The 26,091-nt window shown below is 41.9% G+C and overlaps 1 protein-coding gene across 8 annotated transcripts in view; it reads right to left on the reverse strand.

Moving 5' to 3' along the window:
- Positions 1–22,072, reverse strand: part of Trps1 (transcriptional repressor GATA binding 1) — a 226,473-nt gene extending 204,401 nt beyond the window's left edge. The window contains exons 1-3 of one of the 8 annotated variants that reach the window (XM_040730621.1): positions 21,956–22,072; positions 21,068–21,163; positions 19,408–19,531 (exon numbers count right to left, since the gene is read on the reverse strand). Coding sequence is in view for 2 of the 8 variants with exons in the window: in XM_040730619.1 (XP_040586553.1) it covers positions 20,341–20,350 (10 nt within the window). In the remaining 6 variants the exon portion in view is untranslated. Of the gene's footprint in view, positions 1–83; positions 106–1,565; positions 2,007–19,407; positions 19,532–20,340; positions 20,532–21,067; positions 21,164–21,955 lie in introns of those variants that run through there. The other 7 variants (XM_040730620.1, XM_040730622.1, XM_040730623.1 and 4 more) reach the window with 7 other exon arrangements.
- Positions 22,073–26,091: the final 4,019 nt, after the last annotated feature.

Genomic DNA, 26,091 nt, shown 5'->3' on the forward strand with positions numbered 1-26,091 from the left:
GTTAGGGGGGTGAGGAGGACTGAGGCCAGGACACTGCTTATTAGTTAACGAATGCGTTTGACATTTTATCATAAGATTATTACCTTCCTTTAAATGAATTCCTTAAAAAGACTGGCTGTGCTAAGTCCGCGTGCATGCTTAAGGGATGACTGTTGGCTTTTTATAAAATAATCTCATCTCGATGCCGTGCCTTGTGAAATGATGTCATCTGCCCGGCCTGGTGGTACACAAACCCTTACAGTCTGAGACCCCCTAGAGACCGAGTCAAGATGGAGAGCTGCAGGCCTCGTGCCTTGTATTAGGGCTCCAAGGCTGGTATGGATGACAGAGAAATCTCTCAGCTAGCAACGATAGAAAGCCTGTCCCAAGTGACACCAACGCTATACATGAACCTGTTGCATGCTAGAAGGGAATATCCAAACATCCTTGCATCCTTTATGACTTTTAGTTTTCAAATGAATGAAGGCCTCGGGGTCCAACCATGGTCACCACAAACTGAAGTGGCCACCCCACATCCAGTAGACACATCAATTATGTCCTTTGCGCTAATGTTAGGCACCCACAGAACTGCAAGGCCAAAAGGAAACAGATGGATACAAATTATATGGGTCAATATCCTTCAGTCTCGGCTAAACACCTGTCTTAGGATGAACTTCCGGGCAGTTACGCGGAAAATAACCGCTGCTACCTGATACGCTCTTAATAATACGGAGTTCTAGAAACGGACGTTAAAAGGAAGAGTGTACGGAGCATTTCCCTAACAAGAAATAAACTTTAAAAGAAGGTTGATAATGAATGTAAAGACAAGTAAGCTTCAATAAGAATTCAGCAAGTGTCTTCAAATTTAGACTTTAAGAGACCATAAGGGCACGGAGCACCAAACGTATAGAAAGCTCAGCCACTACTAAACAGTTTCATGTGCTTATAAAGCTGCTTAATTATAAGGCACACAGCAATTCGGTGCCTATGACTGTAGGCCTATTTTATTCATAGCTTTCTGACTGAGAAGCCCGAGACACAATGCTTCGTGTGTTCCTGTCCCTAAATAAAGTTCTAAGTGGAAAAGCCTGGGAAAGCAGGTCGTTCACCAAAGGCTAATCACAGATTTCTTTAATTGATGAAAAACTGGGACTTCAGTCCCCTGCAGTGGCAACTCCTGCGGTTTGCAAGGGCGGCGGAGATCGCAGGTGAAGAAGCCTACGAGAAGATGAGTCACTGTGGATAAACCCATCTAGGGGGCTGGCGGGAGGAAATGTGAGCGCCCCGTCATCCCGGAGGGCGGTGGCAGGAGAGGAAGCCTCGGGGGGAGACGCAGAGAAGGGTCGGCCCCGGGAGGCCCGTGCGAGCCGAGTGCGAGCGGGGTGGCCCGGCTGGCTGCGCACCGGCTCCGGCAGCACCGCGCTCCACGCCCCCCACCCCTGCCCGCCCTGCACGCGCGAGCAGCCGGGCTCCCGGGCCTGACCCGGTTCCGAGGCCCCGGCGCCCGCCGCTGCAGCCCCAGCCACCTCCCGGCCCGCCCGGCCGCTTCTCCTGGCGCCGCAAAGAAAATGGACCCTGAAGCTCACCGATCTGAGGCTCCCATTTTCCACTTCGCCTTTGCAAAGGGGGAAAGGTACAATTTTTGACTCTGGTGTCTAGTTCTGATCCAGCTACACCCGGAGCCACACTGCACTGGGTCTCTGTAACTCTTCCCGGAAAACGCCAATTAAAAAAAAAATAAAGCCATAAAGCTAATAACTGATTTAAGGAAATGGTTAGGTCGGAAGCAAAGCGAGCTTGCTTTTTGAAGTCTTTGTAACATTCACGAGCCGCATCAGAATTCAAGGTTGTCCAGACCCCATTCTGAGCATTAGTTCCCCAAGAGTACAAATATATTAGGAAACACAAAGCATGTAGATTAACAGGACCGTACCACCTCCCCGTGTCATTCAACAACTTCCTCTTACCAGGGGTTTGCTGAGCACAGCCTTTTACTGTAATGGAGCCAGGAGAGACAGTTACTTAAGCTTGTGAGTCAGTCTCTCTCTCTCTCTCTCTCTCTCTCTCTCTCTCTCTCTCTCTCTCTCTGTGTGTGTGTGTGTGTGTGCGCGCGTGTGTGTGTTTACTAGACACTGCAGCTATCACAACAGAAAAAAATGTGATTTGTGTTGTTTTTAGATTATGACAGTAAACATTTTAAGTGCCTTATATATATATATATAAGGTGAGAGTTTATGTCCTAACAATGAATTATGGCCTAAGCAGAAATCACAGTGGCACAGTGTTAATAGGACAAAGTTGCAGCCTCTGAAATCCTCCTGGGTCAAGCCTGGCATTGTGGTGCACACCTTCAATTTCAGATTTCTAATGGCTGAGGCAGAAGGATGGGAAATCCCAGGCCTTGCATATATATTGAGGCCTTACCTCAAATAAATAAATATCTCTTATCGTACTGGACAACACCACAGCTGGAACAAAATAGAACCATTTACAGATGTAGAGAACTAGACTACCTAAGTAGAAATACTAACTGCTGCTGTTGACCACATTTTATAGTCTGGACAATTAGTGTAACTTCCCTGAGTGTCTCCTCCCTTCTAAGGTTGCAGGTGGAGACCATACACTAAGCTGACACGGCTGTAGCTTCACAAAGGTCCCCATGATCTTCTCCCACCGGAAGGTGTCCTCTGATGAAAGATAACCCCCCAGTTCCTGGCCCTTTCTCCCTGCAGACCTGACTGGCCCAAGACTTGTGGTAGCTCTTACCTACACGCAGTCATCAGTGCTGGCTGGGGATCAACCAGAGAAACGTTTTTTAGGGCTTGTAGCTCATGTCTATGCAAACCGAGTCCTGCCTTTGAGCCAAGTTTGCATGCCCGCTGTTCCCTGATTTTCACAAGTGAAAACTACGCCTAACACATTTAATAATGTCCTTCTTCCCACCATTAAAGAGTACCACATAGCTTCAGCAGACGGGGAAACTAGCCCAACACACATGCCGTCCAGCTGGCAAATAGTACCATCTTCAGCAGCATTCACTCCTACAGACACCCTGATAAGGAACTCTTCAGTGGAGCCAAAATATACATTTCCTTCCTCTGCTTCTGCTTTTAGCAGACATGAGAGCTGGACAGTCATGTCAGAGATTATGAAATTGCAATGAAGAGATTTTTTTTAAAGCCACCAAGGCCACCAGAACAGCAGGGCTAAATTTCGCCTACTTGCTTGTAACCAAAAGTATGCACCCCTTCAGTTGTGGAAAAGTACGGAGAATTTAAAAACCCCTACTTATTAACCAGAATGCACTTTCAGTAGGACTTTTTCTACTGTTGCCTAAAGCATGCAACACGGAGGCAGACACGACTTCTACAAATCCCCATGTCTCCTTCAAATGATCTGTAAAGTCGCTGACAAATAAAAGGTGACATCACAAAAGTATGTTTGAAAAAAATGCAATTAACTAAGGCTCGTAGGAAGCTGTGGAATGTTTGGTTTCTAGGCAAGAAGCGAATACATAGGAATACGAATCCTACCAGTGAGTCAGCTACAAGACCAAAAGAAATTCGCTGGGAGATTCACTCCTTGATGTCCCCATCGCAAGTGGTCTCTCCATAGGGGTTTGAGGATGTATAGTTAAAAGAATCACTTAATAATTTCCCAAGGATGTTTAGTATCTGAGTGCTGAGTAGAGTCACATGTTTAATCCAAGGGACTTCCCGATTTTTCAGATAAAAGAAATGTTTTAGTTGAAAAGAAATAAAATGACATACAAAAGGTCAGGACCCAGTCTGTAAAAATTAGTTTAGCATGGTTACTTGGCATTGAGATGAAACCAAAAGTGATTAGTGAGAATCAAATATTCATAAGTCTGGGCTATTTTTATTCTAGCATAAAAATACTGCATTATCTATAATCACTAAACACTTTATTGGTCATTTTTTTTTGAAAACATAGTAAAAGCAATAGGAATTCCAACCTTCTGTAGTGTCGGAACCATCTTAAAGCTGTGTTAGCTATGCTTCTCCTGGAGCCGAATGTACCCTACTCATCAATAACCATGCTGGCTCTTCTGAGGGTACGAGTCATCATCACTCTCTTAGCACCCAGGTATTGGACCTGCTTACAGACCACTATCATTGTGAAGCCAAAGCAAATGCCACCACTGTCCTTAAACAACATCAGTCAATATTTGGGCTGTAAAAGAATTCAACTTGCTGAAGTCCAAATCCACATATCTGACTCTTTATTGTGGAGACTAGCATCATCACCCTTATTATTGAGAGAGCCCATCCCTTATCATCTTGAATCTTTGAGTAGACAGACCACTGTCTCAAAGACAGTCCCAGGGGAGCACAGGCCCTAGGCAGTCCTAGGTCCTGCTTTTCTGTTCCTAAGTTTTCTGGAGACAGTTTTGCTTGGTTAGGCGGCATTAGTCATGAAAATGAAGGATTTGAAAGGGCGCTGTAAAACACAACATACTAAGCTGTAACTGGTGCTATTAGACTTTAGAAACAAAACATCAGGGCAAATTTCAAGCAGAGTCTATTAATTAATGTAGCACCGTATAATCCTCTGTGGAAACTCACAATCTTGATTTCACAATTTTCTCAACCCCAGAAAGCCCTATACTTTTATACTTCTCTGGAGATAAATATATACATACACATATATACATACATACATACATATTCTTTCTCAAGTACCCACTTAGCCACTTAATACAACATTAAAAAAAATCTTCTGGGATGGCTTGGGTTTACTGAGTCTTACTTTCCTCACGTTTACAATGCCAAGATGATTCTTGCTTGGGCTACACTAGAGCCAGAAATGTAGCCCAGCTCAGGGATGCTTCTCTCTACATGAGTGGAAGACCCCAGGAAGAATGAAGAGGATAGCGATAGGAAAGGCAGGAGAAAGAGTTTGTCATAAAGACAGAAAAGCATCACCGAATGTGAGTTTGGGAAAGCTTTGGAACCCGTTAGCCCTGCACTGAGGGCAGAATACATGGTGATCTTCAGATAGAACTCCGGAACTGAAAGCCTATGGACGGTCCTGAATATCAGAGCAATAAGGAGAAACCCGGGTGTACGCGGGTCTTGACTGGAGGCTGAGGGTTTTGGAACTAACTCAGAGGCTGGATAGAACGAAAGATGAACGCTCCGGAATTATTTCATTCGGATGAAAAGCTGGAAGCATAAAATCTTCAAAGAACAGAACAGACATTTAGAAAAAATAAAAAGCAAGGGCAGACTTGAAGGGTGGCAGAAATGCGAAGCCCCGGTAGCCTAGCCCATAGCAACACAGGGGAGGATACCCGGCAAAGCAGACAGACGCCTGTGATCACGGCCATCAGATGGAAACTCCATTGGGGCTTGGCTCCTGCGAGGCTGCTAGTGACTTCAGGACAGCACCCTCAAGAAACAAGGAAGCCTGGCATGCTTCACTCTGCTGATTTACAACAAAAGGGAAGCAAATTCAGGCATCCGATATTTCCTCCACTCTCGGCTTATTTCTGTAGGTGGTTCCTTCTATCTTTAATCTAAAAGGGAAAAAGGGAGAGACTGGATTCCACATCCGACTTGGAAACATGGGAGTCGAGAAATCTGAAAAAGCAGCCTCTCTGACTCATGGGGACAAGATGAAATCCATCCAGACATAAACTCAAAAATGGTCTTCCTCTTTAGCTCGGATTTTTTTTTCTTTTTGAAACTGTCCGAGGAACTATATTCATTGTTTGGTGAGTGGTGCCTAAACTCCATCCTGCTTAGTCCTAACCTATTTTCCAGCCTCATTAGCCATAGGTTACCTGCAAAGCTGTACTTAGACTTTCCTACATTCCAAGAATGCCCCATAAACAACTACAACTGGATTACAGCCCATTTAACTGCCTTCTATAAAACATCTAAGATAGTCTTTGTTCACAAATATGTGTCATGAGAACAAGTATAAAATAGTTTAAACACTGCCTGAAAAAGAATTCACTCCAGTAGGTGAATACATTAGCATAACTGTGATCCCAGAGACACAAAAGCAGCCAGGCATACTATGACTTATTGAGAGAGCGAATCCCTGAGGAAAATGTAAGGACTCACTATTATCTGTCCTCAAGTAAAGAAAAAATAAAATAGGTGCTTAATATATGGAGGGAAAGTCAATTGGAAAAATACACTTAAGATGAGGTTAAGAAAATCACTAAGAACTTAGAGAAAGCAGACATTTACCTTTTCTGCTATAATTGTATCAAGTACATATTGATATTAAACTATGATTTAAAGTAGGAGTAAAATAGCAAATTCAACTATACAGAGATAATAAATGAGACGGAGAGAATAAGTAGATGGATATGTAATGGCAGAGGAAGGGTTTTAGCCCTTCAAACAGTACGGTGGGATGCTCTCCACAGCGAGGAAGAAGGGGATACATAGTACCTGGGATGACCAGAACCACCGTCACAATACCCTTTCCATTCATTTCCGAAGAATTGCTTCTAAACCACCCCACTACATGATGACTCAACTGCTCATTTCCAACCAGAAAAAGATGATTACTTTCCACTAGGAGACTGTTTTCGTTTTAAAGGGATACCTGTTGATAAATTATTCATAAAAGCTTTCACCCAAAAGAAACATCAAGGAGAGAGAGGGGGAAAAAAACCCCAAGCAAGGGGAAAAACAATAATAAAATAACAACCACCTGCCATCTGGCTAAGGCACAAAACAAAGAAAAGTCTTGAGAATGAAAGCATCCTCCTTCTATCCTTTGCAGGCAAGAGGGAGGAGATTCAGGAGCTCACCCACCCTGGAGCAGCCCAGCCCAAATCCAGAGGCTGGCAGCTCCTCCTGCTTCCTGAACAGTCACTTCTGGAGCTGTCTGCTACTGAGCCAGGAATGTCAAGTTCAGTTCCTTACTTCATGGCATTCAGCACCATTTTTCCCTTTTTTAACACGGGACAGGCATACTGCAGCTATAATCAACCTGTTCCCTTCTCTTATGAAGGACAGGTCAAATTGAGAAATAACCCTAAATAAAAACAAGGAAATTGAGGTTTGATTATACCTCATAAGTCTGTAAAAAAAAAATCAGTACTTCAAACACACCAAAAAAATTGACTTGATTGGAATCAAGAAAAAACACCAATTATATCTATGTTATAAGTCCAAACCATGGCTAAATGTGTAAAGAAAAAATAAATCAATACAGGTGCTACATCTGTATCTTAATCATTTCATTTTAGTAGAGTTGAGGCTGAAGAGCATCAAAGCCCAGGACTAAGTGGGAAAGCATTTATGATAAATTTTTCCCTGTTCCTTTGTTAAATTGTTTCTGTAAGTTCTAAGAGGTTTGTGTGAAGTGTTGTGAATGGTTTCTTAACCACATTCAAATAAACTAGCCTCATTTTTCAGGCTCAATCTCAACAATGCTCTGGTTTATTCTATAAAGATTTAAAGTTCTAATTCAAATGAATCATTGTTTTTATTGGTTTTTCTATTGATAAATGTTGACGGTATTTTTAAATGATTGGAGTAACAGGAGCTTCCACCTTATTAATGGCTGTGTCATAACTAATTTTCCAGCCCAACTGGATTTTATGTCAGCAAACCTAAGGAGGTTCCCATCATGAAGTTGTCTAAAAGGAACACTATACCTAGATTTTCTGTAGAAACTCTAACATGGAATAACTTCCGTTACACCTTTGGGTCCTGTATCTTCATAAGGCATTGCAATAAACAGATGTATCAGTGGATTCCTTAAATGCCATATTCTTGCTGCATACTAACGATAAACTAAGTGGCGTTTTGATTCTATTCTCGTACCCATCTGTCGAAGGAAAAGTACAGATTAAAAACTCTTAAATATTAAGCATGTTTTTTAGATAAACCTGGAAATTGTCTGCTGATTTGCTCATATTCATTATGGTGACTATTCTTTCAACCAAGCAGGGTAAACCTGTTATTGTACCTTTAGTTTTCTCTCCTGTAGAAAAAGATAAGAATAGTTACAATGAACTAATAACTGAGTAGCTTGTATCATTCAAAACTACATAGGGTCCTGTGTCTTTTCAAACACACATGAATTACAGAACAAAGATCAGGATGAACCACAGCAGATTCCTGACTGACAAAGCAAACAAAGTCCAGCCATTAGGAAAGGGACCTTGCTCTGGGCAGGGTCTACTTCTCCATAAGAGCTGTTAAAAGGTCCCACACGTAGAGTGGTACTCTGCCTTTTGAGGAAATTGGAAGGCCATACCTTCACTCATGTGCACAGCGTTCTCCAGCAAAGGAGATAGGGACAAAGTTACAGAGCCGAATCATGGAACAAAGATAATTCCAGTCAGAGGGTTAGTTGGCCCTGCACGTCACCTCGGGTGGTTAAACTCATTCAACCGTCAGTTCCCTTTATTAAACGATTCCCCCTACTGGAAATCCATTGACGGTGTACAGTCTGTTTATCCCTGAATTTTAGCAAATATCTATAAACCTATCACATTTTGTCAATGTAAGGTCAACCTTACTATCCTACAGTGTCGTTCAAAGGAGTGGATCCCCATATTCTTCTCTATAGAACATGAAAAGAGCCTGTTAAAGTTTTCACTATCTGTAACTACTGGCTTCAAATTAAATCTAAAAATACTATTCTTACTTCATGATTATAACTCCAATTTCAAAGAGTGGTTTCGAAATAACACATAAAACACGACTGGGGATCCTCACAGTATTCCCTAATTCTTCAACACTGGTGAGGCCCCACTGCAAAGTTCTGGCTAACTTCTTGCCTGACATCACAGCAGACAAAAGAGGAAGCATTCCCATCTCTACCAGCAGAGACACCAAACTACTGCTAAACACACTTCACTGAGAATTCAAACACTGTGGTCTCCAGGGCCGATTCCTCCTGCCAGGGAACAGTTTTCAGGAGAGGGAGTTTACAACTTGGTGGCTCCCTCTTTAGGAAGCAGGGCATCCATTACACATGAAAACTTTTCTTTTCTTACATACACATAGGACGGTCATTTCTCTGCGGCCACAGCCTTATTGACCTGCATAACTATAATCTAAGAATGCCAGTCATCTTCACTACAGGAGTCAGGGGGAAAACGCACGTGTGAACTGACAGGCTTCCCTCGATACTTAGACATCCCCCCACTAAAGTATGCCACAGGGAAGTCTCTGCTCTGTACAGAGATAACTCCTCCCCGGGTCACTGATGGTGTTTCATATTTCGTTTTATTCTGAAGACTTCCACAGACTACTCTTAAATAGAATTCAAAGTTGGTTAAAGTTTGTTTCTGTTTTGCCTCAATCAAAACTTCAACACACAAGTATGAAATGTAAGTAATACTTCGAGCAAATGTCATGTTCCCTGACAACATTCAGTTTCCAATTAACGTAATGATTAAGTGTATGACTTTTCCAAATCGCTGTCTTCTGAAGGAAAAAGAAAACTGTGAAATGACACAGGGAAATATTTCTCCCTGGAGTGACTTCCTTACAAATGACCAAAGTATCTGCCAGGGTGTGGTTTGAGAACTGAGCTCACCGATTTCTGGATTTCTCCCGTATCAGAGGTTTTTGCTTGCTTGTTTGTTTGTTTGTTTTCAGATAGCATGACAAGAAAAAAGAACACCAAAATGCATGTAAAACTAGTTTGTATTCTACAGGAAAGATCAGAGAACCAGCAATCTAAAAAACAAAACCACACTAAAAAGATTAAACATTTCCTCTCCTAAAGGTCTTTGAAGAAGGGGAAAAAAAAAACTATGTATTTTGAAAGCAATGGACTTCAAGAAAGGACATTTAAGTAAACATTTATCTAAAAATCAACCCGGAAGGTAGGATGTCAATTTGGTAATAACAACAGCACATTTCATTTGAAAAAATCAGAAACTTTATAAAGACAAAAATTCAAGTTAACATCCCTGTGATTAACTCTAGGGTTGCTTAGCCAAGAACAACTTTCTGCACTTAAAACATAAAACTGTCAGTTTCCTCTGCTTGGAGACAAAACACACAGAAAGCAAACAGTAAGTGCTATATTTTCCTAGACATGAAAGACAGAACTAACCTTACCGTTCACTCTGGATATTTCTATCCATCGTAACTGACACGCTGGAGAGATTGAAAGCCAATGGCAAATCCCAAACTTAGGAGCCACCTTAGAAGACAGGTGCGATTCTAGTTTATGTTACACCCAAACCCTGATGAAAATGCAGTCCCTCGTTGAACTTTACCGGCTCTGTGGCCAAACATGCCAGCAGCTTCTGCTTGATACCACTAACACTACAATAAACAAGCAAAACTCTCATAAGGCCTCCAAGTGCTGATAATGTGATAGTTGGCATTCACCTCTTGGGAATCTAAAAGCGACAGGTGAGCATTTTCAAAGTCCTCTTTCTTCTTCCCTACATCAAGATACCACAGGTTTCAAGCATCATCTGTGATTGAGTGGTCCAGTTCGTACTTACAGATGTGGGATGCTGAGTAGAAGCACTAACTCAAAGTGCCTTAATCTTTTTTTGCCTGAAAAAGTGGTACTCATAATTATTTCCAAATTATACCACAGCTTTATTTACTTTTATTCTGTATATTGCCTCAAAGAAACAAAGCGTCTGTCAGGGGCCTGCTCAAGAGCAAACAATAAAATCAAATAATTGTTTCGCTGTATGTAAGCTTCGACTATTTCCTATGTAACTGCCTTTCAAATATAAATGTCATAAGGAGATGGAGATTAAAATGTCCTCCAGTCAGCACATCTGTCCACTAAAAGGGGAAATCCTTAATTCTTTCAAAATTGCAAAAGAGAGAGAGAGAGAGAGAGAGAGAGAGAGAGAGAGAGAGAGAGAGAGAGAGAGAGAGAGAGATTCTCAAGCAAAAGAAAAAAATCTGCTGGTAAAGCAGGGTAAAAGAATCCAGAAACCACATGCTTGGTCTCAGCACAGTTCTCTTCAGCATCCTAAAGGCAGCGACATCATGTGGCCTGTGATCTCCGCTTGCCCTTCTGAAACCCATCCAGAGGGTTTTCAGAAAGGAAGGGTTCTGCTTGCGCTTCCAAATGCCAAATTAACTTAAAGAACCTTCCAGTCCTGAAGGAAAACTGCGTGGCAGTACAGAAGAAGCTACCTACATACAGAGTGCTGCTCTCTCTGTCACTCGAAGCCAGAACTGTAAGTTTGACACCAGTGGGGTTTCTCTAAAATTCCCAAGGACCACAGGCTAAGAGGGCAAAAAAAAAAAAACATATAAATGAATAAAGCCACACACTGCAATAATGTCTGACTCTACAAAGCCCTTTCCTCTTATTGTTCAGAGATTTCTTTCTTTAAAAGTAACCAAAAGCAGTAACATAAATAAATAAATAAATAGATAAATAAATAAATAAGTAAATGAGGAAAACCTGATTAGGCTAATATCTACCTTTAATTCTCTACTTTTTTTTTAAATCATAGTGTGTGTCAGTCACATTTTCAAATGTTATTATCAATGACATTGCAAAACTTTCAGGGAGTAGGAAGAGCATAGATATATTTAATTAAATGTCAAATACAAGTCAGTGAATTGTGTTCTTGGGATAAAGAGTGCAGAACGCATATATAGAGTTGCAAACAAACACAACTCTAAAAAGTTAAGATTTCGGCAAAGGCAACATGTAAGATCATGTACAAAGGTTTATTTATAAAATACATACATTTGATTTTTTTCCTCTGGCCTAAAGTTCTCTAGTGACAGCTTCCTAGTTATCAGAGTGATTTTTAAAAAGCACTATGTGTTACATACAATTAGGGCATTCTTTCAACAGAGTCAATCATCCTAAAAAACATAACATTTGAAAAAAGGAACAAAGAGTGATAGGGAAAAAAAAGTAGAATAAACAGTTTATTGTAACTGGGGTTTTGGTGGCAGGAAGATTCTTGCTGTAATTTTACCACATCTTACATTCAAAGGGTGCAATTTTAAAAAGAGAAAAACAGTGTTCCTAACAATTTAATAGTGTAGCGTACTTTATGCTTCCAAGGCAGCTTTACCTAGGTCATTTTCTAGAACTTTTGTACTTCTGCAAAACTGAGGGACAGAATCTGCGGCAACGCTTACAGGGTACATGTACCCAAGAGTGAACATAATCATTTCTGATTTTTCCTACAAAATATTAAAACTGTCTCAGATCAAAATTCATCATCAAAATAAAGAAAACAGATGAGGCATAAAGGCCCCAAAATTACATTAAAAATTATCTGCTAAAGGAATTAATAATGGTCCAGAAGATAGAATATGTTTTGTAAAAAAATTAGCAGTGTGGATATTGATTAAATGTAATGTATTTATGGCCACCCTTAACTTCTGTCAAGTGCGTAACATCACGTATCAGTAAAGAGACCTGGATTGTCTTTCAGCAATCATTAAAGACATAACAAGTAAAGCAAATCCCAATAACAACTTTTTTAAGACCACTTATATGTTCAGAACTACTTAGTAGTGACAGACAAATAGAGTCATCTTCCAAAGCTAAGATGTGTGGATCATGGCAGGACATAAAATTTTACACTGTCATTAGTTGATCTCACTTTCCTTGAGAACCAAAACTATAACCAATCTAACTCTCAATAGGGACATAAGAATGATTAATGTCATTTAAAAAAATATGTGCAGCTTGATAGAATCCCTGGTAGTGACCTCTATGACCAGAGAACACAAATGTGTGCGCACATGTGTGTATTTAGTATTATGAACTCAGAGATGCGTGAGCTGTAGTAAGATATTAATGTCTGGCCCTTCTGCACATTAAGGTATCATGTAATAGAGAAATTTGATTCCCCACACCAACTCGGTTGTACCTATTTACATCTATTTACACTGTTTATACGGGCACCTCTGACTCCTATATGAATACATGGGGGAAATGATATTACAATCCACATGAATGCTCAGAAAGCCATACTATAGAGTCTTATCACAAACATCGCAAACAGCCTGCTCTGTTATGAGCTTTCACTGATTCGTAAACTTCATAGTCTGTCCAAATTGTATAACTAAAACCAACTCCAAATGAAAATAATTTCATCTCTTGTTTTCTACATCCAAGACATTTTATGTTTAAATAAGTTACATAAGTGCTATATAGACTTTAAAAAAACAATAGCAAGAATATCAATATTCTTAAAGCTTGGGACATAGACATTCAAGAACATAAATGTTTATTATATTATACTATTCATATCACAATTATAATTAATTAATAGATAAAGCAATCATTAAGACAAGTAAGACAGCTATGCTCCTTTCAAACTAAAGGAAAAGAAATAAAAACAAGAACTGTGAGCATTAGCATATTTGCTTCTAGTGATATCGACTGTACGAGGCTTAAAGGGCAGACAATGAATCATCTGTTTATTTAAGTGTTGAATAAATGGAATATATGCTAAGTTCTGAGCTGACTTTAAAGCATTTGGAACATTTTCCAGAGCCTATTTTGACTGTGTCAATTACCTAGTTACCGACGTTGTTGTATTATGTTGCTTGATGAACTAGGACATCCAGCAACCCTCAAACCAGTATTACAAGCCAGGCAAATAGCATCACATTTGGGTGACGCACAAAATCCATCACCCTAGGGAAAAACGCAGAGGCTCAGAGTACGGAGTCTTTACATGTTCCATAATATTTCTACATAACGTTTTAAGCTGATAGAATTGTAAACTCTGAAGTGCCAGTCTACACCATAATATCTTCAGAAAAAGCACTGTCACTCCCCAGAAATGAGACTTTTTCAGGGATGTTTCCAGAACACCACTTAAAATACACAATGAGGGGGCATTTTGATTTATAGGGTGCTGGGTTTTTTTTCTTCTTTTGAAATTTCTTAGTAAATTCTGAATGCATCTGAGTGCTATGGAAACGACTGATTCATTATGTTTAACCACCACACTCACTTCAAACTTGTAGCTCTTTAAAGAACAAATCATGTATCTCTTTAAAAGATTCCTATTTAAAGCACAGCGGGTCATGGTTTAGCACATCAAACTCCACCATCAAGGTGGATCTAAGGCTCACACGCATAAAACATAGTTCCAAGAGCATGCACACATTGCTGCAATAATTCAAACACTGTACAGTTACAACGGATGCACCAAGTATCCACAGGCTTTCTGCTATAGAACTCCGCTTACACTGCAGGTAGCCTCCCCGTAACTACCAAAGAATTACACAAATCAAAATATGTTACCTTTGTTCAAACACTACTGCTGCTCATTATAGAACAGAAAACACCGTCCTTAGTTGCTCAGGAACCAACATAGAGGTGGACGCTTAGAGTTGAGGAGGTGCAGAATGGTTTGAGGCAAAACCGAAACATATTGTTTAAGTGAACCTTAAGGGGAGGGGAGGGGATCATATGCGCGATTGATGGATTCTTTTTTTTTTTTTTTTTGGTATCATCTTCCAGAATGCCTCCCCTTACCCCTCCCCACCACTCCACAGTAAACAGGCTGCTGATATTAAAAGACTGCAACTCCAAATACCTCCTTCTGCCTTTTCCCTTTCTGCTAAACATGACGGTCCACAGTTTTGAAGTATCAGAGCAACATTTATTAAATAACTTTTTTAAAACCCTCATGTTAGACATACCTGTGGTTTGAAATTTATGATTGCAAACTTTCTACAACTTATTAATTAAATCAAAACTGAATCCAATAAACTGGCACTATGAGGACAGTTCTATATATCTCAAATCCCCTAGGTTTTTTTTCCTGGAAAATACTTAAGCAGCTATTGAAGGAGGAATCTTTCAGACACCAATGCAAGTCTGTAGCTCTCGCAGTAAAAGTCTGAGAACAAATACAGCAAATCAAAACTGTCAAATTCCTAAGAAGGGAACCCTGCAAAGATCTAGACGATACTGTAATTCTAAATGCACCAGTGACTAGTCTTCCTCTCCGGGACACGTCTTTTTCAGGCTATGTTATTCTTTAGGGACTCCCTGGGTCTGGAAGGGGTGAATATAGCTAACTCACAGATGAAATTTGGTATTACAGCAAAGATGTAAACCTCAGCAACAGTTTGTGTCACACACATCGCTACTCAGTTCGGCCCCACAAATGGGAAGGAGGGCCCCATTTCTGGGTGGAGTAGCTTTTCCCAAGGAAGGAAATACTGACACAATTTTTTTTTCTCCCCAGAAAAGATTTTTCTGCTCGCCAACTTCTGAAGTTGGCCCCTGTCAATCAATGTGATCAAGGTGTCTCTTAAACAAAGTTGTATTTCCCTGTGCAAATTCTGCAGAAAGAAAAGGAATATTGAAGTGCTATGTGATAAATAAGGCTAAAAGATGCCACTCAAAATTCTCAGGATGAAAAATGAAACACTTTCTGTAGGAACACACTGATGCTTTCAATATAAAACTGCATTTTGGTAACATTTCATCTATTTTCCTTCCTCTGCACATAAAAATGATGAATGTCACAATTAAGCTTCCATATTTTAGGTTCTTGGTAACAGGTGTGGCATTCTCTGTATAAACATATTCATTGACCTGTCACTATTGATAACCTTCATTAATTAATCATGATTGAAACAAAACCTGGGTTCACCCCCACCTTTCAAATAGTAAAGAAATAAGGTAACACAAAAACCCATTTTCTCCCCAAGCCCTCAAACTGTTTAAATTATGGCAACCTCAAATTCACCAGCCATCACATTGAGCAACTGAAGAAAATAGAGCCATGCTCAGCAGGGAAGAGTTTTAATAACAGATTGAAAAACAAGAATAAAGATAACTGGATCAACAGAGTTTTTCTTCCTCAGGCTACAAGCCCCGTTCTTCCTTGAACTTTTTCTCTTTAAAAAATGCATTTTGGCCACCAAAGCCAGTGCGGAACATTATTAAAAGTTAAAAGCTACCAATTACTTCTGTCTGTTCTTTTAAAGTAAAGTTTGGCATGACGTCAGTTGGTTTAAAGAAAACAAGAATGAGGACAGAAAGAGCAGGAGAGAAAGTTTCCTACTTGTATAAACTGAACACCAGGGAAGGTGTCTAGCCACTTGTAAAGTATTTACTGCAGGGTTTTAAAGAGCTAGCAACATTTTAAAAATTGAAAGTATTTTTTCTATTCTTTTGAATGCAACACGCTGAACAGCCAAGCCTTAATGTTTGGATTTCAATTATACCTTTGAATCAGAAAATTATTTCGATGATGCTTCAAAACTGAAGTACACTGATAATTTCATCTTTGTTTTTGGCACTTGAAACTGTACTCTGTGGGGTCAAAAAAAGAAGTGGGATGATAAGAAGACCTCAGCGTGACCACGGTGATACTTCAATGACTGCTATCACTAACAGGCTTCTTCTCTCTCTTAACTAGTTCCTAAGAATTCAAATATTTCCAGTGTCTTGCAAATTCAGTAAAAGCGTTTCCTTTAGCCCACAGATCTCTTTCTAACCTAAATCAATTTCTGCATCATTATACCCTACAGAGAAACAAACCCAAGGTTTGCAAATTCACTTCTCAGGGAAATAAGAGCCATCGAGTGAGATAAAGACCCCCCCAAAGTGGTCATATTTGTATCATTTGTGTCCTCACTTATTGAAGTCATCTATAATAGAATATTTGATGCAAATAGCTTTGAAGCAACTTACATTTAAGACGAAAGCAGGCTGCTCTCTGCCTGCTACTGAACAGTAGTCTAAAAACAAATCTTGGCATTTGGGGGGTACTTACTTCAGTAGACTGATCAAAGATTTTAGGAGACAAGTGATTTTGATAATAATAAAAACAACTGCTCGGTTTTTAAAATGCAAATAATTTTGAAGCATGTGAAGGCTTTTCTATACATAAGCATAACGAGTATACTTAGAAAATGGTGTTGAATGACTGCTTGGTAAGGTGAAGGTAAGCGTCTTGATATTATATCTACCAGGGGTCCAGTAAAGCTCATAAATTCTGTTGTGACAGCACAATTCACTCCTTTCCATACATCCAAATAAATGCAGTTATCCCATACACAAGCAGACTAACCAATGCCTGTCTATGCTCCAGCCCATTCCCCCATATCTCAAAAATTAACAAATAAGGAAGCTTAACAAGAATAACCCAGTATCGATAATATTAGTAATCATAACTAGAAAAGGAAGGAAGAGAAACCTGTTACCTGAAAGCTGGACCAAGGATGAACAACAGAAAGCAAGCTCATACAGCTTGCCTGTTCTTTATCAAACCGATTGTAACTCATGAGCTACAATACTTGAGACAGAACTGTCTGAGTTTATAGTTTTCTATGCCTGCCAAAAACAGATGCAGGCTACCACACTAGCTGTCCCAAGGAAACTAAATTAAGCAGAGGCAAATACCAAGTGGAAAGTTGTCAGTGTGTTGAATGAATGGCTTCATTTTACACACCAGAGAATATCTTCATGAGGATGTGTGCTAATGGGAGCCAGTCATTTTATTTTAAGTTCATCGCTTATTTCAAAAATAATAATTTCCCTTGAAATCAATTATAGACACCTGTCCACAACTCTGTAAAAGTCAGTTTTGTTCCATGTACAATAGCACAGTGTTTGGATATTACTGTTTGCTCTCAAATGACATATTAAAGTACTTATAATTGTAATATATATATATATGTATATAACTATAGAAACTATCAGGAAGCAAGTTATCAGTGTTGACACTGATTTCAAGCTCAAAATTAAGTTCTAACTTTAAAAAAATCTATTTCAAGTTCCTTAAAAATTTTCTATGTGTATTTACTTTAAAAAGGAAAATATAAGAGTTTACCAAAACCTCACATCCTTGTCTTATTTCTTAATAGGGAATACATGTATCTTTAGAAGCAAATCATGGCTTCTATCTGTACAGAGGTGCATGTCCATCTAATAATAATAATAGAAACTTAGTAAAAGCATCACTGGAATACCAGGCTCTTAAAAGCAGCTCTCTCACCGACGGACTCACTTCCGTGTTTGGAAGCCTTTCTTATGAATGAATATTTCCTTACGCATCTTCCAGAGTCTTACAGTGAAGACTAGAATAAATTCAGGACGTAAGAGAAAAGTAAAAATGATGCCAAAAACAAAGGAAGGGTCTATGTAGGTCACTCATGATCAAATGCACACCAACTTGGATACCAAACGGGTTTGTCTGGAAGTATCTAGAAATTCCTATAGAGTCGTTCACAGTATTAGTAACCAAAGTGCGCACCTCGGAATTCAACTCAGGATTCAGTCAGTCAGGCAACTCCACACCTATCATGTCAGCTCTAACAAAGGACAAGAGCTACCCAGCAGCACGAACACCAACAGAATATAAAATTACGGAGTGACAAACTTTTTTGCTAGGTACTTCCTACCAGTTATTCGGAGAGCGTCAGACTTGGTTATTATGCGTGGAAATACACGCATTGTGCTCACACACAAAAGACACATTAGGAGGCCACCAGTATCCGCTCAAGAAAGGTAAGCAGTAGTTTGCCACAGAGTACTGATGGGGCTTCCTAATGCCTTACACTTAGAGAATTCACGGCAGCACAAGTCACTGTAAGTCTGTTTCAACCTCTGTAGTTCTGTTTCCATAGTACTAATACCCGGAAATAATCATCCGACCAGCACACTCACGGCCCTGTCTGTGTGGCTGACTGGAGATGTTTTAAATGCAAGTGTACAGCTTTAAAAGGATGTTAGGAAGCCTACCGAAGGATAAACTCAATGAACGTAGAAGTTTAAGTTGTGAAGTTTGACCAGGCCGTTAATAAACTTTCACTCAAAGGTTAAAAAAAAAAATCCTCAAAATGTTGGTATCATTTCCAGACTGTCCTGTCAGCATCGAAACTTACAGGAAATGCTTCATCTCCCCATACAAACCCTGTATTTATTCACAAGCCTGTCATACTTGGGGAAAGCCGGCCGCATGGTGATTATTTTCGAGCCTTTGCTTTTCCACAGGAGTGCCGTGCTAACTAGGATAGCTCAGAAGCAAGTGGACAGCACGGGGAAAAGTGCCCAGCTGTGAGCGTAGAGACTTTCCTTCTCTTTTGGCCCAGTCAGGGACCTGCTTGCGAGCTGTAGCACTTTCCTGACGGTCCCTAACATCTTTAACCCTGACAGCCTTTTCTAAATGATCAACTCTTTCCAAAGCCTGCAGAAAATGAACTCTAGAGACAGACGGGTGGGTTTGCACTCAGTTTACAACACTCTGAAGACTTAAGACCTGTTCTCTCTCTCTTTTTTTTTTCCTTGAGCAATCAAATTTAGCCAACAAGGCCTAGAATGATGAGTCCTGTGTAATCCTGTCTGGGCCCTTATCTGTCTTTTTTTGCCTGTCTACTGATTATCTCTTCCAGGCCCTTTCCTGTTCACCTGGAGGGCTTACAAAAGTTCAGTGAATCGGCCTAACTTGTGCCTAATTCCACTCCTCCGCTCGGCCCCTCTCTCTTCACTTACCTTGCTTAAAACGCTAGCGGTGATTTCCCAAAACCGGATAAGGATGGATATTCTATCTTAATTTGGATTCATCATTAAATCCATGGCTCTTACTCAAAAACTTTCAAAGGATCAAATGTGAGGCCTAAAAAGATATGGGGAAGTCAGCCAGGTCCTAAAATGTAGTAAGCCCAAGCAAGATTCTCTGTGAAGCCCCCACTTAAATCCTCTCTGGTCCCTGGTCGTTTCACTTCAATGGCTTTAGAGTCCTGGCGCTGTAAAACAGTTAGTGACTTCCCTGGTGAAAGGGGGAAACACCACCATCGCAGACAGGTACTCACAGGGGGAAAAAAAAAAAGCTTTCCCAGCCACAAAAACAGCTCTGCACTTCAAACGGCTCTCACCTCTGCTTCCCTCAAATTATTCATGGGGTCCTATAATCCTGGAGTTGTTTGGAGGGCTGGGGGTGTTTGCCTTGGCCTTTCAAAGATGCGTTTCAGACTCCACAGCCCAAACAGGAACTAGACAGAAAAGCAAAGAGCCTGTCTGCCTCGCAAGTCCCACCGCTGTCAGGCGTTTAATCACCAGCCAGTGTCCCCTGACCCGCTCGACACATGGCGCATCAACCGCACCGCAGAGGAAGTCTGCCCCTTGCTCAGCCCCTACGGAAGCTCCCTGGCTGCAAGGCCCTGGCCTCATGGTACCGACAGGGCACAGACCCCTGGGCCCAGGCTGCCCTGGGCTGCCCAGAGACGGGTCCGCCAGGGGATGCCACCCTCTCTCCCTCTAGCCCAGCTGGGCCTTTAAGAGAAAAAAGTTTGAAGCCTGGCTTTGCAAACTAAAAAAAAACTCTTCAAAAAAGCAAAGGCGGTCTGTGCCGTTTTAGCCCACGGAGGGCCGCTCCAGGACCCCTCTCGGAAACCATCCCGACCCTCCCAAGTTCACCCAACTTACTACTCTGCATGCCGGTGCCTAGTGTGCTCCCCGTTTGTCAGGAGCCCCCCGAAAAGTCGCAGCAGCGGCGGCGGCGGCGGCCCCTCGGGTCCAGCCACCTCCAGATCCTCTGCAGCTCCCGGTAGGGGAGAGAATTAAAATCAGCCAGCAAGAGACAGCGGAGGGGGAGTGGGGACCGGGAGGGGGAGGGGGCACCGGCCTGAAACTTCTTTTTTTGGCAAATCGGGATTTGTTTTTCCTCCTCCCCGGCGGCTGAACTTGACCCTCCTGACTCTGGGGGCTACTGCAGTTGGAAGTCTCTCTGGTTTCCAAGGCTCAGATGCCTTCGATCCCAGCAAAAGGGGGCAGAGGAATTGGGGGTGGGCGGCTGGGTGGGGGGTGGGGGGTCGGTGGGGAACAGGAGAGAAGAAAGAAAGAAAGAAATCACACGCGCAAAGACGGGGGGGGGGAGGAAGAAAGAAAATGCGTGTGAAACCCGAGAAGCCTGCGCTTGGCTTGCTGCACACTCTCTCCCTCGGCTGGGCTTTTTTTCCCCCCTTTTTTTTTTTTCTCGAAGAAAGTCACTTTTAAATTCCCAGGGCTCCCCGCTCGCGATCGCCCACATTTTGCGCACACTCGCGCGGGCGCAGCGCTGGCGGCACGGCGCCCCGGCCGGCTGAGCCCGCGCCCCCCGGCTCGCCCGCCCGCCCGGCTCGCCCGCTCGCCCGCCCGCCCGGCTCCCCCTTACCTGTTGATTAATCGTCAGGAACACCCTCCGCAGCCCGAAAGATGGTGGCGCGGCGGCCAGAGCCATGAACCGTCTTCTGTTGTTTGCAGAGTTGATCTTGGATTATTGGGGGGAGAGAAAAAGATCTTTCCTGCCTCCCCCCTTTTCCCTTCCCTCCCCCCCCCGGGGAAAAAGAGAGAGAGAGAGCGCGAGAGAAAGAGAAAGGAAATAGAGCTAGGATGTGCCCGGTGCCGGGTGGGAGAGAGAAGGGAGGGGGTGTTGTTGGGGTTTTTTGTTGTTGTTGTTGTTGTTTGTTTGTTGTTGTTGTTGTTTCAAAATAAAAAATAAAATAAAAGGGGAAAAATAGGCAGAGGCGAGGGAGCGATCGGCAGGGACGCGAGGTCCCGAGCCACCCGAGCAGAGCCGCGGTGAAAAGAAAAAAAGAGAGAGAGAGAGAGAGAGAGAGAGAGAGAGGACGCTGGAGAGGTTGCAATGAGATCGGGTCTTTATCAGAAATGTTATCGCTTGTCAGGACCTCACTCTCCGCGCATTACGTCAGTTTCAAGACACCAACACTATTAATATCAAAGGAGCCTTCGCGGAGGAAAGCGCCACCCCAGACCCAGCTCCCTTAAAGAGACAGGCGCGTCCCCGCGCCGCCACCGCCGCCGCCGCCGCCGCCCCGCCCGGCCCCGAGCACCCGCCGCCGCCGCCGCCGCCGCCGCCGCCCGCGGGACCGGCCGGGCCGCGCCAGCCCGCGACAACTGGGGACCGCGCGCCGCTCGGCCCGCCCCGCCCCTCCCCCACCGGCCGGGCTGCGGGCGCACGGAGGGCGGGAGGGAGCCGGGGAGCCGGGGAGGGGAGGGAGGGAGGCTCGCCCTGCCCGGGGGCCTGGAGGCCAGCACCTACCTTGGGGGCTCCCGGGGGCGCAGTGCTTGGCAGCCAAGGCGACGCTGCCCAGACCCTGGTGATGCCGTCCTGGAGAACGCCAAGAACTCTCCAAGTGTTGTTTCCTATTTTTTTTTTTCTTTCCTTTTTCTTTTCTTTTCTTTTTTTTTTTTTTTAACCTTCCCCTGTAGCTCTCAATTAAAGGAGGCAGGATCTGTGTGTGTGTGTGTGTGTGTGTGTGTGTGTGTGTGCGTGCGTGTGCGCACACCCCCACCTCCCCGCACCCGCACACCCCCCCCCCTCCCTGCCCTGTATCTGTGTGGCTGCAAGTCCTAGGACACCTCGGCCGGCCTTGGTCAGGATTTCCCAGGCTTTTTGGATGGTAGGAGGGCTTCACGGCAGAACAACTTGAACTCTGTCCTGAGTTGGAGAAGTGCGAGGACTGAGGGTTGCTATGGTTTTCTGAGCTGAGAAGCCAGAAACTCAATGGGTGCTTTAAGGGGGTACCACAAAACAGATAAAATGGGGACATTATTCAGCCACTGCCAGGTTAAAGCCATGCTGGTCTTTTGGGGTTTTCGAGGCAGATAAGGAACTCTGGATCAGGCATGACATTCTTTCTTTCTTATCACCCATCTTGTTGAGAGAAATTGCCTCCGCATGAAGCTCATGAAATGAGCAAGCTATCTTTCTCTTTAACTTCTGGAGATCAACAACGCATAAAACATTACCAAGACAGGATTCAAAGTATAGGTGTTAAAGAAAAAAAAACTTAAGTAAACATTTCTTGTGCGTTTGGACTTCATTTTCTTCAGTTGGGTGACTTTAAGTGTTTTTTCCTCCACTGAAACGCAGCTTAAACCAATTTTGTGCTAAAAGGAGAAACAACCCTCTCTGAAGTACAAAATGATTAAAATTAGAATTTTTGAGAGGTGCAATCACGAATCTGTGAGAAGCCGAAGGTGCAGTGATTTCTGCCAGATATTTTTCACTGACTCCTTTTCTGTAGAAAGGATAAGTGTTTTCCAGACATGCTACCAAAAGAAGTGAAAAGGGCAATCATAAATGTGTGTGTACGTGTATGTAAGTGTATACACAAACCTAAAACTGAAATCAGCGCTCTTTGAACCTCCCTCCTTTTCCTAAATGATACTTATGTTCCCTTCACATACTCAGGCAGATCTGCAAATCCTTGGTCCAGACAAACTAGAGCAGCATGTCCCATACACTGATGAATAGGAAAGCAACAATTCTTTCGCAATGGAGAAACTAGTCTGGGGAAGAGTAGTCAAAATACAGTTTCACAATGAGGCAACAATATATTCCCTGAAGGAGGGGGAAGACAATGGTGCCTATATGCGTAAAATGATTCATGTGGCCATCAGTTTAATTTTTTAACAGAACTGGATTTATATACGGCCCTAAATGTAGGGAAATGTAATATGAAAATCTTCCGTAAATCTTACAGTCAATTCCTAATGACCACCTGCATATTTCCACACTGGAGTCATTTAATACTGTCCACCACCAATTTCCCCTAGAAAAGGTATTTCTATATTAAACATAGGCCTTTTATTTTCTTTGTTAAGTCATAAATTAGATTGCTGGCTTTTATGGAAATATTCACGACACAGCGAGAAGTAGTTTTATTCAGAAAAAAATAATAAGAACCGGAGTGAAAGATTCTTTGGCCATGACTAACTGAAAATATTAGGTGAAATAAAATTTGAAATGCATAGCCAAGGAGCCTCACTGCCCAAGTCGAAAGGGTTAACAGAACTAAAACTGCTGAGTGTGGTGTCTAGCTGATAAAATCTGAGACAACAGCATCTCAGCAAAGTTAAACAGTACAATTTATCACAAGGATTAGTGCCCTAATCTCCTACTGCTCCCCAAGATTTAAATGACATTTTAAAAGGGGAAGTGAACTTCCTCCCAGTCACCCTCAAATCTGAGGCAGTGGTCGAGAGTGTAAATTCACACACATGAAACAATCACTGATTAAATTGGTTCAAAAAATTAAATTACACGCTTTTTGCAAGCACAAAACCCTTGAGATGGCTGGTGTTTTTCCACCTGTAATAATACAAAATCTGGCCATTAAATGGACCCAAATTATATATTATATGAAAAAATAGTAAAGCCAAAGGTCTAGGGGTGAATTATGTCCTTTAATTGAAAGGATAAGGTTACGCTCCGTGTACTGAAGCCAACAAATCCATAGTCACTTGAAATTTTAATGAATGAAGTTTCACGGACTCAATTTTGCTGAAGTTTGCCTGAGAAATAAAAAAAAAAAAAGCAAAACAAAAGTCTTCATGTTACTTTTCCTATTTCAAGCTAGGAATAGCCAATATTAAAATGCTGCTTTATCAACCCCGTTACATCATGCTGCAAAAGGTCTGTAGAGAACCTAATAAAAGCACAAATATTTTTTTATAATTTTTTCAAGCAAATTACTTATTTATTGATGCAATCATTTATGAAGAAAATTTTACCTCATGCTTTAGATAGATCACATATGCTCTTGATTGACACAATATGTTTACGCTCAAAGGCCCTTGTAGCATTTTTTAACTCTAGTAGGAATATTTCAAAACAACCAACAAATACATGAGGTCATAATTGTTTGACAGTTGTTTTTAATATATAAACCAACTTATGTATATTGTTTTCCTTCAGATGTTTATTGATTTGTTCTTTTAGTCCTGACATTTGCATGGCACAAACTGGATTAGAGAAAATATTAAAGATTTATTTACATTTATTATCTTCTGCTGTCAAACATGTGTAAGGCTCTTCAAACAGTCCTCACACTTCTAGAGCAATAAATTTCTGAACAGTGGAGAGGGGACATTAAAAAAACCACAACCTGGGCTTTTGCGGGACCCCTCAGAAACTGGGGAAGGATCGGAGGACATAAAATAGCAAAACAAAGGGGGCAACTTCCAACTAAAACAAGGGCTTTAATAATCTCCCATCCTGCTTTGAATTCTGGAATAGTTCATTGTGGCTGAACCATCCATGAAACAGTTCCTTGAGTTGTATTAATGCTGTTATTTTCTCAGAGTGACATAATATTCTTTTTATTGTGTTATTTCCTTGTGTGTCCCCCTCTTTCCTTGTAGTTTATTCAGCAGAGATACTAACAGGGAATAGCAGTTAAGTACAGGTATACTTGATCCACACTTCTAACCTTTTAGCACACAGCTTACTCACCGTTCCAGTGCCTGTAACCACAATGCTTTTACCTGATGGGACATGTATGTGAGAGATGCAATCCAACTGTTCAGCCTAACACACCATCAGTTGGAGATTTCTGAAAGAAACCTCCAGGATTGACATCCCTTGGTCCTACATGCCGACCGCCTTCACTGGCACTATCAAGAAATACCCTATTATTTGATCTCGAGACCACAGAGCATCACACGACATGGAGGCTCATTTTCCTTCCAGCACATGAAAAGTAATTATTGAAGTACTCCACCCTCCTTCATGGCGAGACCTGAAGGAAGAAAGCAGCATCCTTTATGAACTCTGGGTCTACCCCGTCCCCCGGTCACACCACATTCCGCCCTTGAAAACAAATGCTCCCCTTGCACACCATACGATCATTTTCCAAGCTACCCATTGCTAAGCACCTCTGAGTGGATTTATTAAAGATACATTTTAGCTTTAAATATCCTGTATCTGGTATTCAAATTCACACTTGCCCATCCTCCCCTCTGCAGTACCAGGCAAATGCCTGGTTAAACAGATGGGCCTCGAAGCCCACCCTGAAAGCCAGCAAACATGAGTTTTGTTTAATTAAAAAGGGCAACAAATTGCTGAGGTGTAGACACACACATGTGTTGGGCGCACACACGAAATTCCTGACTGGGGTTCTCTGGGAGACAAATGTTGACACCGCGTTTGAGTTCCTATTCGGATTTAGGAATGTTCAACCAGAAAGTATCCACCAGAGTGAAAATACAGTTAAATGAGATTATTCAGCATAATGTTGAACCAAACGGATCTAAGAAATAGCAATACACACTCCCACTGCTGCCAACCAGGAGAGAGCATCTCTATAGGAAACAATTTAGATCTGGCTCTGCCCATGACAAGGGAGTGATCAATGCTGTCCTCCATAATTCCACCGTGATTTCTGTCACCTT

This window comes from Mesocricetus auratus, unplaced genomic scaffold, assembly GCF_017639785.1.
Source record: "Mesocricetus auratus isolate SY011 unplaced genomic scaffold, BCM_Maur_2.0 Super-Scaffold_100023, whole genome shotgun sequence".
Lineage (NCBI taxonomy): Eukaryota > Metazoa > Chordata > Mammalia > Rodentia > Cricetidae > Mesocricetus > Mesocricetus auratus.